The sequence below is a fragment of the Sarcophilus harrisii genome, chromosome 1 (assembly GCF_902635505.1).
Source record: "Sarcophilus harrisii chromosome 1, mSarHar1.11, whole genome shotgun sequence".
NCBI lineage: Eukaryota > Metazoa > Chordata > Mammalia > Dasyuromorphia > Dasyuridae > Sarcophilus > Sarcophilus harrisii.
The window spans coordinates 405,823,722-405,841,049 of NC_045426.1; the positions used below are offsets into that span (position 1 = coordinate 405,823,722).

At 36.0% G+C, this 17,328-nt stretch overlaps 1 protein-coding gene across 1 annotated transcript in view; it reads right to left on the reverse strand.

Annotated features, from left to right (window-relative positions):
* Nucleotides 1–5,787, reverse strand: part of ZNF622 (zinc finger protein 622) — a 33,697-nt gene extending 27,910 nt beyond the window's left edge. Inside the window, exons 1-3 of the mRNA XM_031946139.1 lie at nucleotides 5,028–5,787; nucleotides 2,538–2,777; nucleotides 2,113–2,275 (exon numbers count right to left, since the gene is read on the reverse strand). Of these exons, the coding sequence (XP_031801999.1) occupies nucleotides 2,113–2,275; nucleotides 2,538–2,777; nucleotides 5,028–5,643 (1,019 nt within the window). The 5' untranslated portion in view covers nucleotides 5,644–5,787. The remainder of the gene's footprint in view (nucleotides 1–2,112; nucleotides 2,276–2,537; nucleotides 2,778–5,027) is intronic.
* Between the last annotated feature and the right edge of the window lie 11,541 nt (nucleotides 5,788–17,328).

Below are 17,328 nucleotides of genomic sequence, written 5' to 3' on the forward strand. Positions count from 1 at the left end.
CCGACAATAATGTAACAAGAAACAACAATAAAAGTTTCCTAATTGTAATGTCTATACAAACAATGTATATAACATAAGTTCCTTCCCTTAGAAAAAAAGAGTAGTATTTTGAACACAGAATATTATAAAAGTGTCTGATTAATTGTTTTTCTTTTAAAAGCAAAGATTCAATGGGTTGGGAGGGAATGAGAAGTGGAAAAGAGGAACTGATTGTAATGTAACCACAAAAGGGATCAATTTTTAAGAAGTTCTATTGGGAGATATGTTCTAAATCTTTTTTTGTTTGTTTTATTAAAACTTTTTATTTTTCAAAACATATGCATGGACAATTCTTCAACATTAGCCCTTGCAAAACCTTGTGTTCCAATTTTCTCCCCTTCTCCCATGCCCTCCCCTAGATGGCAAGTAGTGCAATATATTTTGAACATGGTAGAAATAAATATATGTTAAATCCAATATATGCATACATATTTATACAATTATTGTGCTTCAATAAGAAAAATCAAATCACACCAGTTTAAAAAAAAAAAAAAAGAAAATGCAAGCAAACAACAACAAAAAGAATGAAAATACTATGTTGTCAACCACACTCAGTTCCCATAGTCCTCTCTTTGGGTGTAGATGGTTCTCTTCGTCACTGAACAATTGGAACTGGTTTGAATCATCTCATTGTTGAAGAGAGCCACATCCATCAGAACTGATCATCCTATTATCTTCTTGTTGCCATGTATAATCTCCTGGTTCTGCTCATTTCACTTGGCATCAGTTCATGTAAGTCTCTCCAGTCCTCTCTGAAATCATCCTGTTGGTCGTTTCTTTTGTCTAAATCTTTTAAATTTGTTGATGAAGCTAACACATTTCAACGTTTTTGTATATGACAAAATCTAAATGAACTTGACAGTGTTACAACTTAACCCATAAAATTGACAGTATAATCAAAGAAATGGTCCCTTTATCAATTTTCTACACAACCCAATCCCATCTCTCTCTACCCTCTCCTACACACAACAGAAAAAGAATCTGAATACATAATATTTCAGCAACTCAACTGATATGAAAATTTTACTTGGAGCACTAGGATTGATTACTGCTAACTCCTCTATTTATCATAATTCCTCCTCATTTATACATATAACCTTTGATATTCCTCTCTTCTCTTTCATTGTATGGATGTTTTCTTAGATAGATGTTTCAATTCTATCCAGCTTAGAATCTGGGACCTAAGCTTCCCAGAAGCCTTTCCACTCCCCTCCACCTCTGCCCATCATTTCCTCTTTTAGACCCTTCTGCTTACTTTCATTTACTATGTACACACTCCTGGAGACAAAAAGACCAAAAAACATTTCCAAAGACCTGCTCTACATTTCCACTGCTACTAACTTAGCTTGGGGACAAATTCTCTGGTCTGGCTACTGTAATCTCTGAACTAATTTCCCCATCTTAAGCTCTTTCCTACTTCCCCTAGGCCCCAACATGATTCATTTTACACACTAAAAACCAGGTAAATATCCCACAAGCAGTTTTGATTATATTATTCCTTGCTTAGAAGGCTTTATATAGCTCCCCACCATCTAATGAATAAAGTTCAAAAAGCTTAAAATTCAAGGCACTCTATCATCTACTTTTCTTATTTCCTATGACTGCTATCCCTCCAGCCAAATTATATTTGTCATTTCTAACTAAACTTTGTGCTTTCCCATTTCCAAACCTTTTCTCATACAGCTCATTCTATCTGCAATGTACTTCTACAACTTTTTTCATAAAGGACAGTCTAATTTTCCCAGCTGAAAATGTTTCCAAGATAGTTTGCTGGCCAGAAGTTACAAAAAGGCACATTCAGGGTTAATGGTATGAAAAACTTCCTAACAAAACTTTTCTAAACTGGATTGAGCTGCCAAGAATTGATGAATTCCCAATCTTATTTTTTCTGGTATTATATTTGTGTACACATTTTATTTCTCCAACAAAGTTTTAAGACTACTGAGGGTAAGAAACATGTTTGATTTTTCTTTGTATCCTCTCCTCAGCATTGTAGATTGCTCGCACACACAAGACCCTCCAAAAATATGTACTTAGTCTAATCTCACAATCCCATATGAGAGCTTTTCCTACCTAAAATCATAGAAGTCTGCAAATTCCAGGGCAGCATCTCCTTCGGTGAAGAGTTTACAATGGCTTTTGTCATTCATATGAGCCTGCACAGCTTCCGTAGAGTAGAAGGATTTCCCTTTCTCATTGCACCACAAACAAATCTTCCCTACACCAACTTTCTCCCCTGGAAAAGAAAAAATGTTTGGGAAGAAAAGTAAAAAGGACCTTTTGGGGCAAACATTTTGATATTTAACTGCCTCAAAGATAACAATCATGTTTGTGGTATCGACAAACAATACATATTAAAAAGCTTGGTAATAGAGAATTAAAAATCTATGTAAAACAAGAGTTAAGTCTGATGCATGTGAAAACAGATCATCCTACTTCCCTACCATCCAGCCCCACACAAGTTATTTTCTTTTTCAAGAAAAAATGATTGAACTTACCCAAATATTTAATCAGTCCCCTAAGATCAGAAAGGTATTCTATATCAGGGATAAAAAAACTATGAAACTTTGTCATGTGAGCCACATTCTTCATGAGTGAGCTCGAGTGATGAGAACAAAACAAGCAGTCTGTTACAAGAATAGCCCCAGGAGGTGGGTTTTCAGTAACGTCATCAACTTCATCTTGTTCTTCAGCACCTTCAGAGTCCATCTCTTCATCTGAATCAATATCTTCCCAATCTTCAAATCAGAATAAAAACAAAGCCAATTTTAGAAATGCAGTAATGAAAACCATAGCTATTGTCTCTATCATTCACAAAAGTAACTTAACATAATACATGTTTTTTCAGGCAGCCAGTAGACCTGTGTTCAAATACCCACCTCTAACATTTATTATCTTTGAAGCTTAGAACAAACCTGGCAAGACCTAATGGATCACAGATCATTCTCTTCCCCAAATAGATGAAACCAGTTCCTTTATTATACTCCAAGAAACTGAGTGCACACAAAGTATATTCACTGAGGCAACTTATTTTATAAAGAAAGAATGGTATTTTATTGTAGTGGCTAGAAACTGGAAAATGAATGGATGCCCATCAATTGGAGAATGGTTGAGTAAATTGTGGTATATGAATGTTATGGAATATTATTGTTCTGTAAGAAATGACCAACAGGACGAATACAGAGAGGATTGGCGAGACTCACATGATCTGATGCTGAGTGAAATGAGCAGAACCAGGAGATCATTATGTACCTCAACAACGATACTGTATGAGGATGTAATCTGATGGAAGTGGATTTCTTCAACAAAGACAAGATCTAACTCAGTTCCAATTGATCAAAGATGGACAGAAGCAGCTACACCCAAAGAAAGAACACTAGGAAATGAATGTAAACTGCTTGCATTTTTGTTCTTCTTTCTGGGTTATTTATACCTTCTAAATCCAATTCTCCCTGAGCAACAAGAGAACTGTTCGGTTCTGCACACATATATTGTATCCAAGATCTACTGTAACCTATTTAACATGCATAGGACTGCTTGCTGTCTGGGGGAGGGGGTGGAGGGAGGGAGAGGAAAAATCGGAACATAAGTGAGTGCAAGGGATAATGTTGTAAAAAATTACCCTGGCATGGGTTCTGTCAATAAAAAGGTATTCAAAATAAATAAATAAATAAAAATAAAGAGCGGTATCATAATTATCATCAAACCACAAAAAAAAAAAAATGGTATTTTATCTCCCAATTTAAAGTTATATATGTATGGCATAATATCTATGAGAAATAACAGCATCTCATAGAGAACTTATCTATCCTGTTTTCTATTAAGAAGCCATCTGTATTGCAAACTTAAAGACCCTGATTTATGATTTACTTTCATTAATTCATTCTTGATTAATTCACAAATTCAAACTATCAGTTCCTTTGCACATCTGAGAACTTGGCATGGTAGGCCACCAACAAATATTTAAGTTAATCTACATATGTAAAAGTCCTTGGGACACCTCAAAAAAAAAAAAAGGTATAGAATCACTTAGTACTTTACAAATGTCAATCCATGAAAAAGTCATAGCAGCTTTCATTTGCATAGTACCTTCAGATCATTTCATGGTCTGAACATTACAAATTTTATAATCCACCCTTCTCCCCAACCAAATCGGAATGTTAGCTTATAAAAATTAACAAGTAGAAGGCTCAAATTCCATTTGGAATAATCAGATTTGCAGAAAGAAGAATTTTGAATGCCTAACTTCATGACTTGGATAAAATGAACATTATTTCCCTGGCACATGCCACTCACAATGAAGTGGCCCAGGCTCAGATGAAACTTGCCACAAATGGGGGAAAATATTAAAAGTACAGGTATCACTGAAGTAATTAGCAACAGCAGTCTCGTGATTACACAGGAAAATTTTGTTGAGTCACTTCAAAATGTCCAACTCTCCCTGACTTCGTTTGGTAAAAAAAAAACCCTTCTCCTGCTCATTTTACAGATTTCTAGGAGCTGAAACAAAACGGAGTAAGTGACTTGCCCAGAGTCGTTCAGCTCCTAGGTATGTGAGATCCAAATTTCATGAACTCAAGTCCTCCTGACTCCAGGCCAGGCAATCTACTCACTGCACCACCTAAAAGCCCAATCATTTAAATGCTAAGGACCATGCAAGCTCAGCTTACCATTTCTGAAAAAGTCAATCAGCGTTAACATATTTTGCATCTTGTACCACTCTGGCAGTCCAGTGAAGCCTATGTGGCCTTTTTCATAATAACGCCCTTAAATGCATAAGTAGAATCACAAAAGAAATCTACTACATAAAAGGTTATCAAAATGTTCTTTGAAAAAAAAACAACGTTACAGACTCCAGGTTAAGCACTCGGTTTTTTTCTGTCCTCTACTCCCACAAACAGAAATGTTGCTACCATTACAAAACTCTGAATTCTGAAAGTTAAACCAAAGGCACAGGAACCGTACAAGTTTTTTTAAAAGCTCATTACCATCCCCTTCCACGTCCTCATCTTCCTCCTCACTCCCTCCCTGCTGCTTGGCGAACTTCTTTGCCTGCTGTTCAAACCACTGTAGTCGGGGCGCCTTCTCAGCGGGGTCCCTGTCCTGGAACTGAGGTCCGCCTGCAGCTGACGCCCGGCTCTTGGACACCCCGGGAACCGGTCCTACTTTTCGCGGGGACATAGAAGGCTGGGCTTTGATGGCCTGCTGGATGGCCGAGTTCATGGCATCCTTGTCTAGGCCGTCGGGGGCCAGCCCCTTCTCCAAGTTCTTCTCGTTTAACATCTCGACTTTCCTGCTCACGGCCTGGACAGCCTTCTTTTCCAGATCCAAGTGCCTGCGGGACTTGAGGTGGTTCTCGTAGGCATTGAAGGTGGCAAACTTTTTGCTGCAAACGGTGCAGTAGGTGGCGGTGCCTTTGCTCTCTTCCTCCGCCACGGCCCGCTGCGCCAGGACCCGCTCCTGGAAGTTCTCGGCCGTAACCGGGGCCATGTCGGCCACCTTCCGCTTCAGGTTGTAGCGGTGCCAGTCGCTCTTGTAGTGGGCGCGCTGAATGTCCGCGTCCTTGAACGCCACCCGGCAGGTGATGCACGTATACGACGCCATCGCGAGACCGACTCGGAGGGCTCCGGTGCCACGGCTCCGCCCCAGTCCGAAGCGGCCACCAACCTAACCACGCTAAGGCCGGGGAGCCGGCCAGCCGAACTCACCACGGGCCTGAGGTTGAAACTTCCTGCTTCCGCCGGAAGCCGGCGATCCTTGTCAGGAAGTTTCACCTAAAACGGAAATATTCAGGGCCAGCTTGTAGCGGATTGGGTGGATTCGGTGGCAGTCAGTGGCTGTAGCTCCGTCCCCTGACACGTGTTTCCAGGACGCTGAGGACGTTTCCTGCCTCTGCTTCTCCAGCCTTTACAAACTTTTTCTGTTTTCTCTGCTCGATTTTTCGGCCTTAGGTGACTAATACAGCGTCTACATGGAACTGATGGAGGCCCACGTAAAGGACAATATTATGTCAATGCATAGAGGAAGGAACTTAAGGGGATATGATGAAGACTCTGAAGCGGGAGAAGATAGAGAGGAAATTTAATAGGGGCAAATGTAAAAAAAAAAAAAAAAGTCAATAAACATTACACATCTATCCTGTACCTGTGCTAAACGCTGGAGATACAAAGACGCCTGATAAGGGAGAAACAAACTCTCAGCGTGGGTCGCTGCTGATGTAGAAGCGCCGAGGGCCGCGAGATAGCGTTGGAGTGGTGCCACAAACCTAATGGCTGGCTAATTTATCACCAGTCAGGCCTTTTTGTGTTGCCTTCGTTTTGTTTCACTTAGAAGGCATTTATTTTCTTTTGCAATTGTTACACTAACGAAAAAAAAGTCTTGCCAAATCATTGCAACGAATATTGCCTAGTCAAGCAAAGCAGAATCTACAATTCAAGGTGTCCAGAAATGTTTCAGTCTTCATATTGGGTCCGGTAGCATTGGAAGATGCTCTAGTGATAGTGTTCTATAATTCCTCTCTGACTTTCTGTACTATCTAGCGGCAAAGAGAAAGAGCTATTTCCTACTCATCTTCATCAGCAAATAAATAAATAAATAAGAAAGATGCTCTAGTGATAGTGTTCTATAATTCCTCTCTGACTTTCTGTACTATCTAGCGGCAAAGAGAAAGAGCTATTTCCTACTCATCTTCATCAATAAATAAATAAATAAATAAGAAAGATGCTCTAGTGATAGTGTTCTATAATTCCTCTCTGACTTTCTGTACTATCTAGCGGCAAAGAGAAAGAGCTATTTCCTACTCATCTTCATCACTAAATAAATAAATAAATAAGAAAGATGCTCTAGTGATAGTGTTCTATAATTCCTCTCTGACTTTCTGTACTATCTAGCGGCAAAGAGAAAGAGCTATTTCCTACTCATCTTCATCACTAAATAAATAAATAAATAAGAAAGATGCTCTAGTGATAGTGTTCTATAATTCCTCTCTGACTTTCTGTACTATCTAGCGGCAAAGAGAAAGAGCTATTTCCTACTCATCTTCATCACTAAATAAATAAATAAAAAAGAAAGATGCTCTAGTGATAGTGTTCTATAATTCCTCTCTGACTTTCTGTAACTATCTAGTGGCAAAGAGAAAGAGCTATTTCCTACTCATCTTCATCACTAAATAAATAAATAAATAAGAAAGATGCTCTAGTGATAGTGTTCTATAATTCCTCTCTGACTTTCTGTACTATCTAGCGGCAAAGAGAAAGAGCTATTTCCTACTCATCTTCATCACTAAATAAATAAGAAAGATGCTCTAGTGATAGTGTTCTATAATTCCTCTCTGACTTTCTGTACTATCTAGCGGCAAAGAGAAAGAGCTATTTCCTACTCATCTTCATCAGCAAATAAATAAATAAATAAGGAAGATGCTCTAGTGATAGTGTTCTATAATTCCTCTCTGACTTTCTGTACTATCTAGTGGCAAAGAGAAAGAGCTATTTCCTACTCATCTTCATCACTAAATAAATAAATAAATAAGAAAGATGCTCTAGTGATAGTGTTCTATAATTCCTCTGACTTTCTATACTATCTAGTGGCAAAGAGAAAGAGCTATTTCCTACTCATCTTCATCACTAAATAAATAAATAAAAAGGAAGATGCTCTACGATAGTGTTCTATAATTCCTCTCTGACTTTCTATACTACCTAGTGGCAAAGAGAAAGAGCTATTTCCTACTCATCTTCATCACTAAATAAATAATAAGGAAGATGCTCTAGTGATAGTGTTCTATAATTCCTCTCTGACTTTCTATACTATCTAGTGGCAAAGAGAAAGAGCTATTTCCTACTCATCTTCATCACTAAATAAATAAATAAATAAGAAAGATGCTCTAGTGATAGTGTTCTATAATTCCTCTCTGACTTTCTGTACTATCTAGCGGCAAAGAGAAAGAGCTATTTCTACCATCTTCATCACTAAATAAATAAATAAATAAGAAAGATGCTCTAAGGATAGTGTTCTATAATTCCTCTCTGACTTTCTGTACTATCTAGTGGCAAAGAGAAAGAGCTATTTCCTACTCATCTTCATCACTAAATAAATAAATAAATAAGAAAGATGCTCTAGTGATAGTGTTCTATAATTCCTCTCTGACTTTCTGTACTATCTAGCGGCAAAGAGAAAGAGCTATTTCCTACTCATCTTCATCACTAAATAAATAATAAGGAAGATGCTCTAGTGATAGTGTTCTATAATTCCTCTCTGACTTTCTGTACTATCTAGCGGCAAAGAGAAAGAGCTATTTCCTACTCATCTTCATCACTAAATAAATAAATAAAAAAGGAAGATGCTCTAGTGATAGTGTTCTATAATTCCTCTCTGACTTTCTATACTATCTAGTGGCAAAGAGAAAGAGCTATTTCCTACTCATCTTCATCACTAAATAAATAAATAAAAAAGGAAGATGCTCTACTGATAGTGTTCTATAATTCCTCTGACTTTCTATACTATCTAGTGGCAAAGAGAAAGAACTATTTCCTACTCATCTTCATCACTAAATAAATAAATAAAGGAAGATGCTCTACTGATAGTGTTCTATAATTCCTCTCTGACTTTCTATACTATCTAGTGGCAAAGAGAAAGAGCTATTTCCTACTCATCTTCATCACTAAATAAATAAATAAAAAAGGAAGATGCTCTAGTGATAGTGTTCTATAATTCCTCTCTGACTTTCTATACTATCTAGTGGCAAAGAGAAAGAGCTATTTCCTACTCATCTTCATCACTAAATAAATAAATAAAAAAGGAAGATGCTCTAGTGATAATGTTCTATAATTCCTCTCTGACTTTCTGTACTATCTAGTGGCAAAGAGAAAGAGCTATTTCCTTCTCATCTTCATCACTAAATAAATAAAGGAAGATGCTCTACTGATAGTGTTCTATAATTCCTCTCTGACTTTCTATACTATCTAGTGGCAAAGAGAAAGAGCTATTTCCTACTCATCTTCATCACTAAATAAATAAATAAATAAGAAAGATGCTCTAGTGATAGTGTTCTATAATTCCTCTCTGACTTTCTGTACTATCTAGCGGCAAAGAGAAAGAGCTATTTTCTACTCATCTTCATCACTAAATAAAGAAAAAAAAAAAGGAAGATGCTCTAGTGAGAGTGTTTTTAGGCCCCCAAAGAAAGAGGAAAAGTTGTATCTCTGCTTCTCCTCTCCCTGATTCTTGGACAAATTTTATCTTCTCCCCGGCTCATTCTCCTTTGCAAAGTGAGTATACTATTTATGCCATAGAATTGTTCTGAGAAAATTGTTTTGTTCATTCAAACAAACATTTCATTATTGATTCGATTTGTGATTTCAAAGGTTTCGATTATAAAACTCCTATCTATGCATGTTGGGCACCCTCCAGTCTGCTTTAGTTTCCAAAGCATTTTGCTTACATCAACCAAGTGATGTGTGTATTCTAAGCAGCATTTATTTCCATTTTACTGGGAATTTGCAAATAGAACATCAACTTATTTATTTGAAGTCATTACTCAATCTGCCGCCATCAAAATCATCAACATTTTGGGCTTTGATTTCACTGATGACAGTAAATCAGGCTGGACTCTTTTTTCCCACATAGGCAAGTATAGAATCTATAGAAAAATATCCTGCATCTACATGAAATGATAACGTTAATGGCCAGAATTTGTGTAGTTTAGGGCCACTAGGCGGCGCAGTGGATAGTGGTGGACAAGACTCAACTTCTTGAGTTCCAACGTAGCCTCAGGCGTGTAATAGGCCCAGGATAGTCAAATAGAGTTGTCCAGGGCTGAAAAACGGATTGATAAACTATCTATCCCCAGTACTTAGTGGTGTCTGGGACTTATAAGCACTTTATGATTGTTGAGTAGCTCTGTAACCTCTCATCTTAGTTTCCACACTTAAAACAGGCTAATAACAGCATCTATTTTAGAACATTACTAGTGGATATTGAATTTAACTATTTATCAGATTAATGATTTATGTTTTACAATCATGTTATGTGAATATTTTGTGTCTGTATTATTTAATTATATTTGCAATTATTGATACTTAAATCCAACACGCAAAATATTAGGGAAAAGTTGAATAAATTGTGATACCATCATGTAAAACAAACAAACAAAAAAAAGCACCTATTTTGCAAAGTTTGAGGGATCCAATGAGATGCCTGTGTTCTCCAAATCCAAAAGCACTATATAAATGCTGGCTATTATAATAGGACTAATACACAGGGCTCCACCCAATCTCCCCATACTTAGAATGCATTTTCTCTTCACCTTTGCTGTTTAGAATCTTTTCCCTAAATGTGGTGTTCTTTTCTTTTCTATAACATATGAGCGCTCTCTGGGAGCAGGTTTCCTCGGGGGCGGTTTTCTGGAGGCAGCCTTAGTTTCGGTTCAGAGTAATAACCACTCCAAATGTAGCCAGGTGTTAAAGTAGTTCTTTATTGTTTCTTCCAAAATAGCCCAGTTAGCTTTCTTTGGTTCCAAGCACTCTTCAGCCTCTCTCTGAATCTTGGTTCTGCCCAACTGCCCATTAGCTTCTCAATCTCCGTGTCAATCTTGGGAAGTGACTTCTGGCTCTAGCTCAACTCCAACTTGTGGCTTCTTCTGAATTGACTAACTGAAGCTCTAAGAGCTGCTTCTATATGATCTCTTAAAGGGGTGAACACAAAGGTTGACTCCTCCTCTGAGAGAGTGGGATTGTGGGTTTCTGATTTGTGAATCTCCCAAACTTGTGAACCCCAACATGTGAGCCAATGTGTGAACTCTCAAAGGTACAAACACAAGCATTGTTTCTATCAATATTAGTGACTTAACACCTTGTAAGGATTTGCTCTAAGGTGTAAATCAATAAGCATTGTATCAATTCCATTGAGTTAACACTAGGATTCTAACACCTCAAAGCTCAACTCACTGCTGTCTTCCAAGCAACAGAAAGCACTTGAACTAGTATCTGTCTACCCCAAGCCACACCATCACTTTATATTTTGAATTTCATTATGTATATTTTGTATTTCTTCCAATTGAATGTTAGGTCCTTGAGCAGAAGGGACTGTTAATTTTTTTTTTTTATTTTTATTTTTTTTTGCTTTTCTAATCCTAGTAAGGTGCCTGACACATTATTGGTATTTTTAATAAATGCTTGGTGGCAGCTAGGTGGCATAATGGATAAAGCTTTCAATTTAGAGTCAGGAAGACCTGATTTTGGACCCTGCCTCAGATACTAGTTAATTGACCATTCGTGTGTCAGCCTTTCAGCTTCAGTTTCCATGTCTAACATTGGAAAATATTTCCTCCCTTATAGGATTATATAAAAGACTTTGCAAATCTTAAAGCTCTTTATGAATGCTCATTATTTTATAATAAAATGAGGATAATAGCACCTTCTTTGCAAGGTTGTTGTGAAGATCAAAAGTGGTGATTTATATGCCAAGCGTTTTGCATAATTTAAAACTATTTAAAAATTAGTTATAGTTTATTGAATTGAGTTCCAAAAAATTCTTGACAAGAGTTGTAATTTTGACATATCTTACCAAATGTATTCTTAGGGGTACTGATCCAGTTTCCATTGCCTTGCACAAAAAGGTCTTATCCAAAAAAGGGAGTGGTAAAAGTTCCTGTTGACATTTAAGAGATTAGTTTGTTTTCTTATCTGCTTATATCTGCCAGAAACAGTCTCTATTTAAAATGGGAACAAGTTACATGAGTAACTTATTAGTAAGGATAAGTATCAGGTCTACCAAAATATCTGCAAGCTGATGTTTGTAGCTAGCAGTGGTCACTAGATTTAAAATGGAGAGGATCAGGTTTATAGCCCCGTACTGCTTCTTATTTTGGAACCTTGAAAAAAAAAATCAGTTCATCTCTCAAAGCCTGTTTCCTAATGAGGGAATGAATTAAAATCTCTAACTATTCCATTCCATTCCTCACTCCTCTGACTCCTTTGTATACATTTGTATGCTCACAATGAAATAAAATGTGTCTTGAATAGGATAGTACAAAGAAGCATGCAGAGGAAGCATATTAAAATTCACGTGGGGAGAGAAATGTTTTCTTACATAGGAGATTCTAAATTCAGTTTCCTCCAAAACGCCAGTAATGTTTAGGGAAAAAAACATCTTGTGAGTTAGCATAGTTCCAAGAGGAGGAGGAAAAGAGGTTTATCTTCAGATAAAGCCCAAGTTTACAGCCTTCCTGATTTTTTCATAAAAGGTCTTAACATCAGGAAACAAAGGAATGGTTGTGTCCTGACTCTAGATTTATGAATCTTTTATGACATGGTTTTGAGTTGTCTCACTTTTCTGGTTGTCCTTTTCTGGATTTGCTCTAGTATATCAACATGCTCTTAATTTGGCACCCAGAACTGGATACCATACTCTGGATGTGATCTGACTAAGGGATAAATGACTCATTCTAGGTAATGTAATGCTATTAATGCAGCTTAATTCAAGAAATGTTCAACAGGGAAAAAAAAAGAAAAATGTTTCTCAGGCACCTCCTATGTTCAAAGCACTATTGTATAAGTACTATTAGAGGCAGCTATAGTGATTGGGGTTAGGAAGATCCAAGTTGGCAAATCATGTTTGCCTCAGTCTTCTAAACTGTACAATTGAAGATATAATAGCACCTACCTTGCAGGATTTGTTGCAGCTCAAATAAGATATTTATAAAGAAATTAGCACAGTGCTTGGCACTAAGTACATGCTACATAAACGCATATTCCTTCCCCTCATCTATTCTAGAAATAAGAGAACTATTTATCTCTTTTTAATGAACTTGCCATTTACAAACTTGATTGTATTAACTTTTGACTGGCAAGTTTGTTTTGACATGTTGGGTTACAATTTACCAAAAAATCCTAGATGCAGTTTGCATAAATTATTGTTCAGCTGTGTTTTCTTTATCCTATGTCAGTAATTTCTTTTTAGTGTGGTATACTACTAATGGTTTGCCTACTTCCTTTTCCTACACTAATGCTTCTTCCATTCAGCTTCAAAATGACTTCCCTGAAGTGCAAGTTCATCCATTGTCATTCTGCTAATAAACTCTAGTCATTCCCTATCACCTCTGGGATTAAATGTAAAATACTATGCTTGATATTCAAAGCCATTCATAAACCTCTCCTTTCCCCTCTTACCATGTTCTCTTTGATCCAATAGCAATGACATCCTTGTTATTCCAAGACTCAGCTCTGGGAATTTTTTCTGGCTGTGCTCCACTTCTGGAAGGCTCTCCTTCCTCATCTCTCTCTCGTGGTTTCCCTGGCTTCCCAAATAAAATCCTATCTTCTAAACCATTTCCAACCTCTCCTACTTTTACTGTTTTTCCTTCATTAATTATTTTCCATGTCTTTTGCCTCTTTGTATCCCCAGTGTTTAGCACAGGTACAGAATTATGGTTATGTTTAAACATAAACAGGTGTGTAATATTTATTGACTTTTTTTTTTTACATTTGCCCCTATTAAATTTCCTCTCTATCTTCTTCCTCTTCAGAATCTTTATCATATCCCCTTAAGTTCCTTCCTCTATGCATTGACATAATATTGTCCTTGGTATTCCTTTTGGGCTGTCACTTTTGCTCTACCTTCACTATCAAAACTTAAAATTTTGGCCCACACTTAAGTGCCATACATTCCTAAAACCATGTAAAATAGGCTTTTTGTCCAAATGCCAGGCCATATAAACTAAAATGTATTAGCTAAATTTAATTTAGCCCTCAATCTTATTTTCAGTTATAATAAATAACTCACCCCTTCCCATGTTTTTCTGACTTTCAAGCAATCCTGGTTCTCTGTCACATTGCTCTAATTGTTTTTTGTCCATCTTGTATTTCCTTAGTTCTTCAGTGATTCAGTTGTTTTCTTGGGTAGAACATTTAGTTTGCATCACACAATTTGGCATCTAATTATACTGCATTCTTCAATTGTTTCTGAAACTTATTTTGCATTTATTTTGTACCATATTTAATATTTTTACTTCACATGTTAGAGAAGCCTAGAGATTTATTTTTGGTCAAATAGAATAATGCATATAAAGCACTTTGTAAACACCTAAGTACTCTACAAATAAGAAAACTCATACTCTTGTTTTTCCCAGTACCCAACAGTGTAAAGTTCTTAATATTCATTAAATTAAGTTTTCAAGAGCATAGTATATCATAAACCCCCCCCCCACTGTATTATACAGCACAAAGTAGTATTCAAATGCTGATTGATCAAAGTAGTATTGTGATCAAACAACTTTGCAATACAACAAGAATAACACTGGGATGCTCAATTCGGTGTTCATTCATGATCGCTGAGACTACTGTTAAAGGCACCTCATTATTTATGAATGATATGGGAATATGCCTGCTGACAAGAGTTTAAATTGACTTTTAAATCATTTTATAAAAGAAAACACAATTTCTTCAGATGTGAATAGGTGGATAAGAACTGTTTTTTTTTTTTGTGATATTCCTTGAGTTATCCTTCATTTTAATAATTTAAGTTGGAATTAGAATATATCTCAATTCCATAAAGAGATAGCATATACAAAGTACTGGCTTCTCACTGTTGCCATATACCAAAGGGAAAGACTGTCAACATTTGACAATGAAAGAATCCAAAATATAAAAACAGAATTCTTAAGAAGTTTACTGTTATCAACTGAATATATCAGAAAATTTAATAAGTAAATCTTTTTTTATAACTTTTTATTGACAAAACATATGCATGGGTAATTTTTTTTTACATTATCCCTTGCACTCACTTCTGTTCTGACTTTTCCCTTCCCTCCCCCTCCACCCCATCCCTTAGATGGCAGGCAGTCTTATACATGTTAAATATGTTATAGTATATCCTAGATACAATATATGTGTGCAAAACCATACAATTCTCTTGTTGCACAAGAGTTGGATTCAGAAGGTAAAAATAACCTGGAAAGAAAAAACAAAAATGCAAGTAAATAGTCCACATTCATTTCCCAGTGTTCCTTCTCTGGGTATAGCTGATTCTGTCAATCATTAATCAATTGGAACTGAATTAGATCTTCTCTTTGTTGAAAATATCCACTTCTATCAGAATACAACCTCCTATATAGTATTGTTGTTGAAGCGTATAATGATCTGCTCATTTCACTCAGCATCAGTTCATGTAAGTCTTTCCAAGCCTCTCTGTATTCATCCTGCTGGTCATTTCTTACAGAACAATAATATTCCATAACATTCATATACCACAATTTATCCAATCATTCTCCAATTGATAGGCATCCATTCATTTTCCAGTTTCTAGCCACTACAAAAAGGGCTGCCACAAACATTTTGGCACATACAGTTCCCTGTTCCCTTTCCCTTCTTTAAGATTTCTTTAAAAGCCCTGTAACACTGCTGGTCAAATTTACTTTATAACTTTTTCAAATTCCAATTCTCTCCAAATGGATGGATTCATTCACAATCCACCAACAAGTTACACTTCCAGTTTTCCCATCCCCCTCAAATTTCTTTTTTTCCCTTTGTAAGTGCGGGGTTGGATTAAAGGGGCATTTCATTTTCTCTTTCAAATGTTTGGAACATTTCAATAAAAATATTTCTTTTTCATCTAAATTTCTTTTTCCTTTGACCATTTACAGGAGAAGTTGTTCTTAAAATTTCAATTTCATTTTTTTAAATGATTTACAAACCTTTGATGTAAAAAGAAATTTTTTTGAAATCGCCATTCTCCAATCAATTTAAAGGCAAATTTCTAATAAATAAACTTTCTTTTGAAAAGGGTTTAACCTTTGATGAAAAAATGAAAATTAATTTGAATACCACTAATCAATAAATGAGAAAAAAATAAGATATTTTAGAAAAAACTGGAAAAACTTGTTGGTGGGAATTAATTAAATTTGGGAGCAATTAAAACTATCTCAAAAGTTATCCAAAGGAACCCTTTGATCCAGCATTTACTGGGCTTTATCAGAGAATAAAGAAGGAAAGGGCCTTATGTGAAAAGTTTGGGCATTTATTAAAAATAAATGGATGCCCATCAGTGGAGAATGGCTGAATAAATTGTGGTATATGAATATTTTTTCTGTGAAATGGCCAACAGGATGATTTCGAAAGGCCTGGAGACCAACAAACTGATTATGAAATGGCAAGGACCAGGGAGATCATTATCTTCACAACGTACTTATGATGACCAGTTCTGATGGACCTGGCCATCCTCGCAATGAGATCAACCAAATCATTTCCAATAGACAACCATAAGAAAGAACGGGTGATTAAAAACCATTACATTGATTCCCAATCCTATATTTATGACCACCTGCATTTTTGATTTCTTTCAACTAATTGCAAATTTCGAGTCTGATTCTTTTGTACAGCAAAATAACGGTTTGGTCATTATACTTTTTTTTATCTAATTTATTTTTAATATATTTAACATCTACGGTTATCCTGCCATCTGGGGGAGGGGTGGAAGGGTAAAAAAAATTGGAACAAGAGGTTTGGCAATTGTTAATGCTGTAAAGTTACCCATGCATATAACCTGTAAATAAAAGGCTATTAAATTAAAAAAAAAATGTTTTCCCAGTTTGTTGCTTCCCTTCTAATCTTGTCTGTATTAGTTTTGTTTGTACAGAAGCTTTTCAATTTGATATAATCAAAATTTTCTATTTTGTGATCAATAATGATCTCTAGTTCTTTTTGGTCACAAATTCCTTCCTCCTCCACAAGTCTGAGAGGTAAACTACCCTATGTTCCTCTAATTTATTTATAATCTCCTTCTTTATGTCTAAATTATGAACCCATTTTGATCTGATCTTGCTGTACAGTGTTAAGTGTGGTCCATGCCTAATTTCTGCCATACTAATTTCTAGTTTTCCCAGCAGTTATTCTCAAATAGTGAATTCTTACCCCAAAAGTTGGGATCTTTGGGTTTTAAACCCAACAATTATATTTTGGAAAACTAACCTATTCCACTGATCAACTAATCTATTTCTTAGCCAATACCAAATGTTTTGGTGACTGTTGCTTTATAATATAGTTTTAGTCAGGTCGCTCCATTATTTTTTTTTTTTTCATTAGTTCCCCTCAAAATTCTTGACCTTTTGTTCTTCCTATAATTTTTTTATTTTCTAGTTCCTTAAAATAGTTCTTGGGGTCTGTTGGTATAACTAAATAAATAAATTAGTCTAAGGGGTATTTATCTTTATTATTTTGCTCAGCCTATCCAAGAGCATTAATTTTTCAATTTTAAATCTGACTTTTTTGTGTAAAGGGAAACTTTTGTAATTTTTCATAT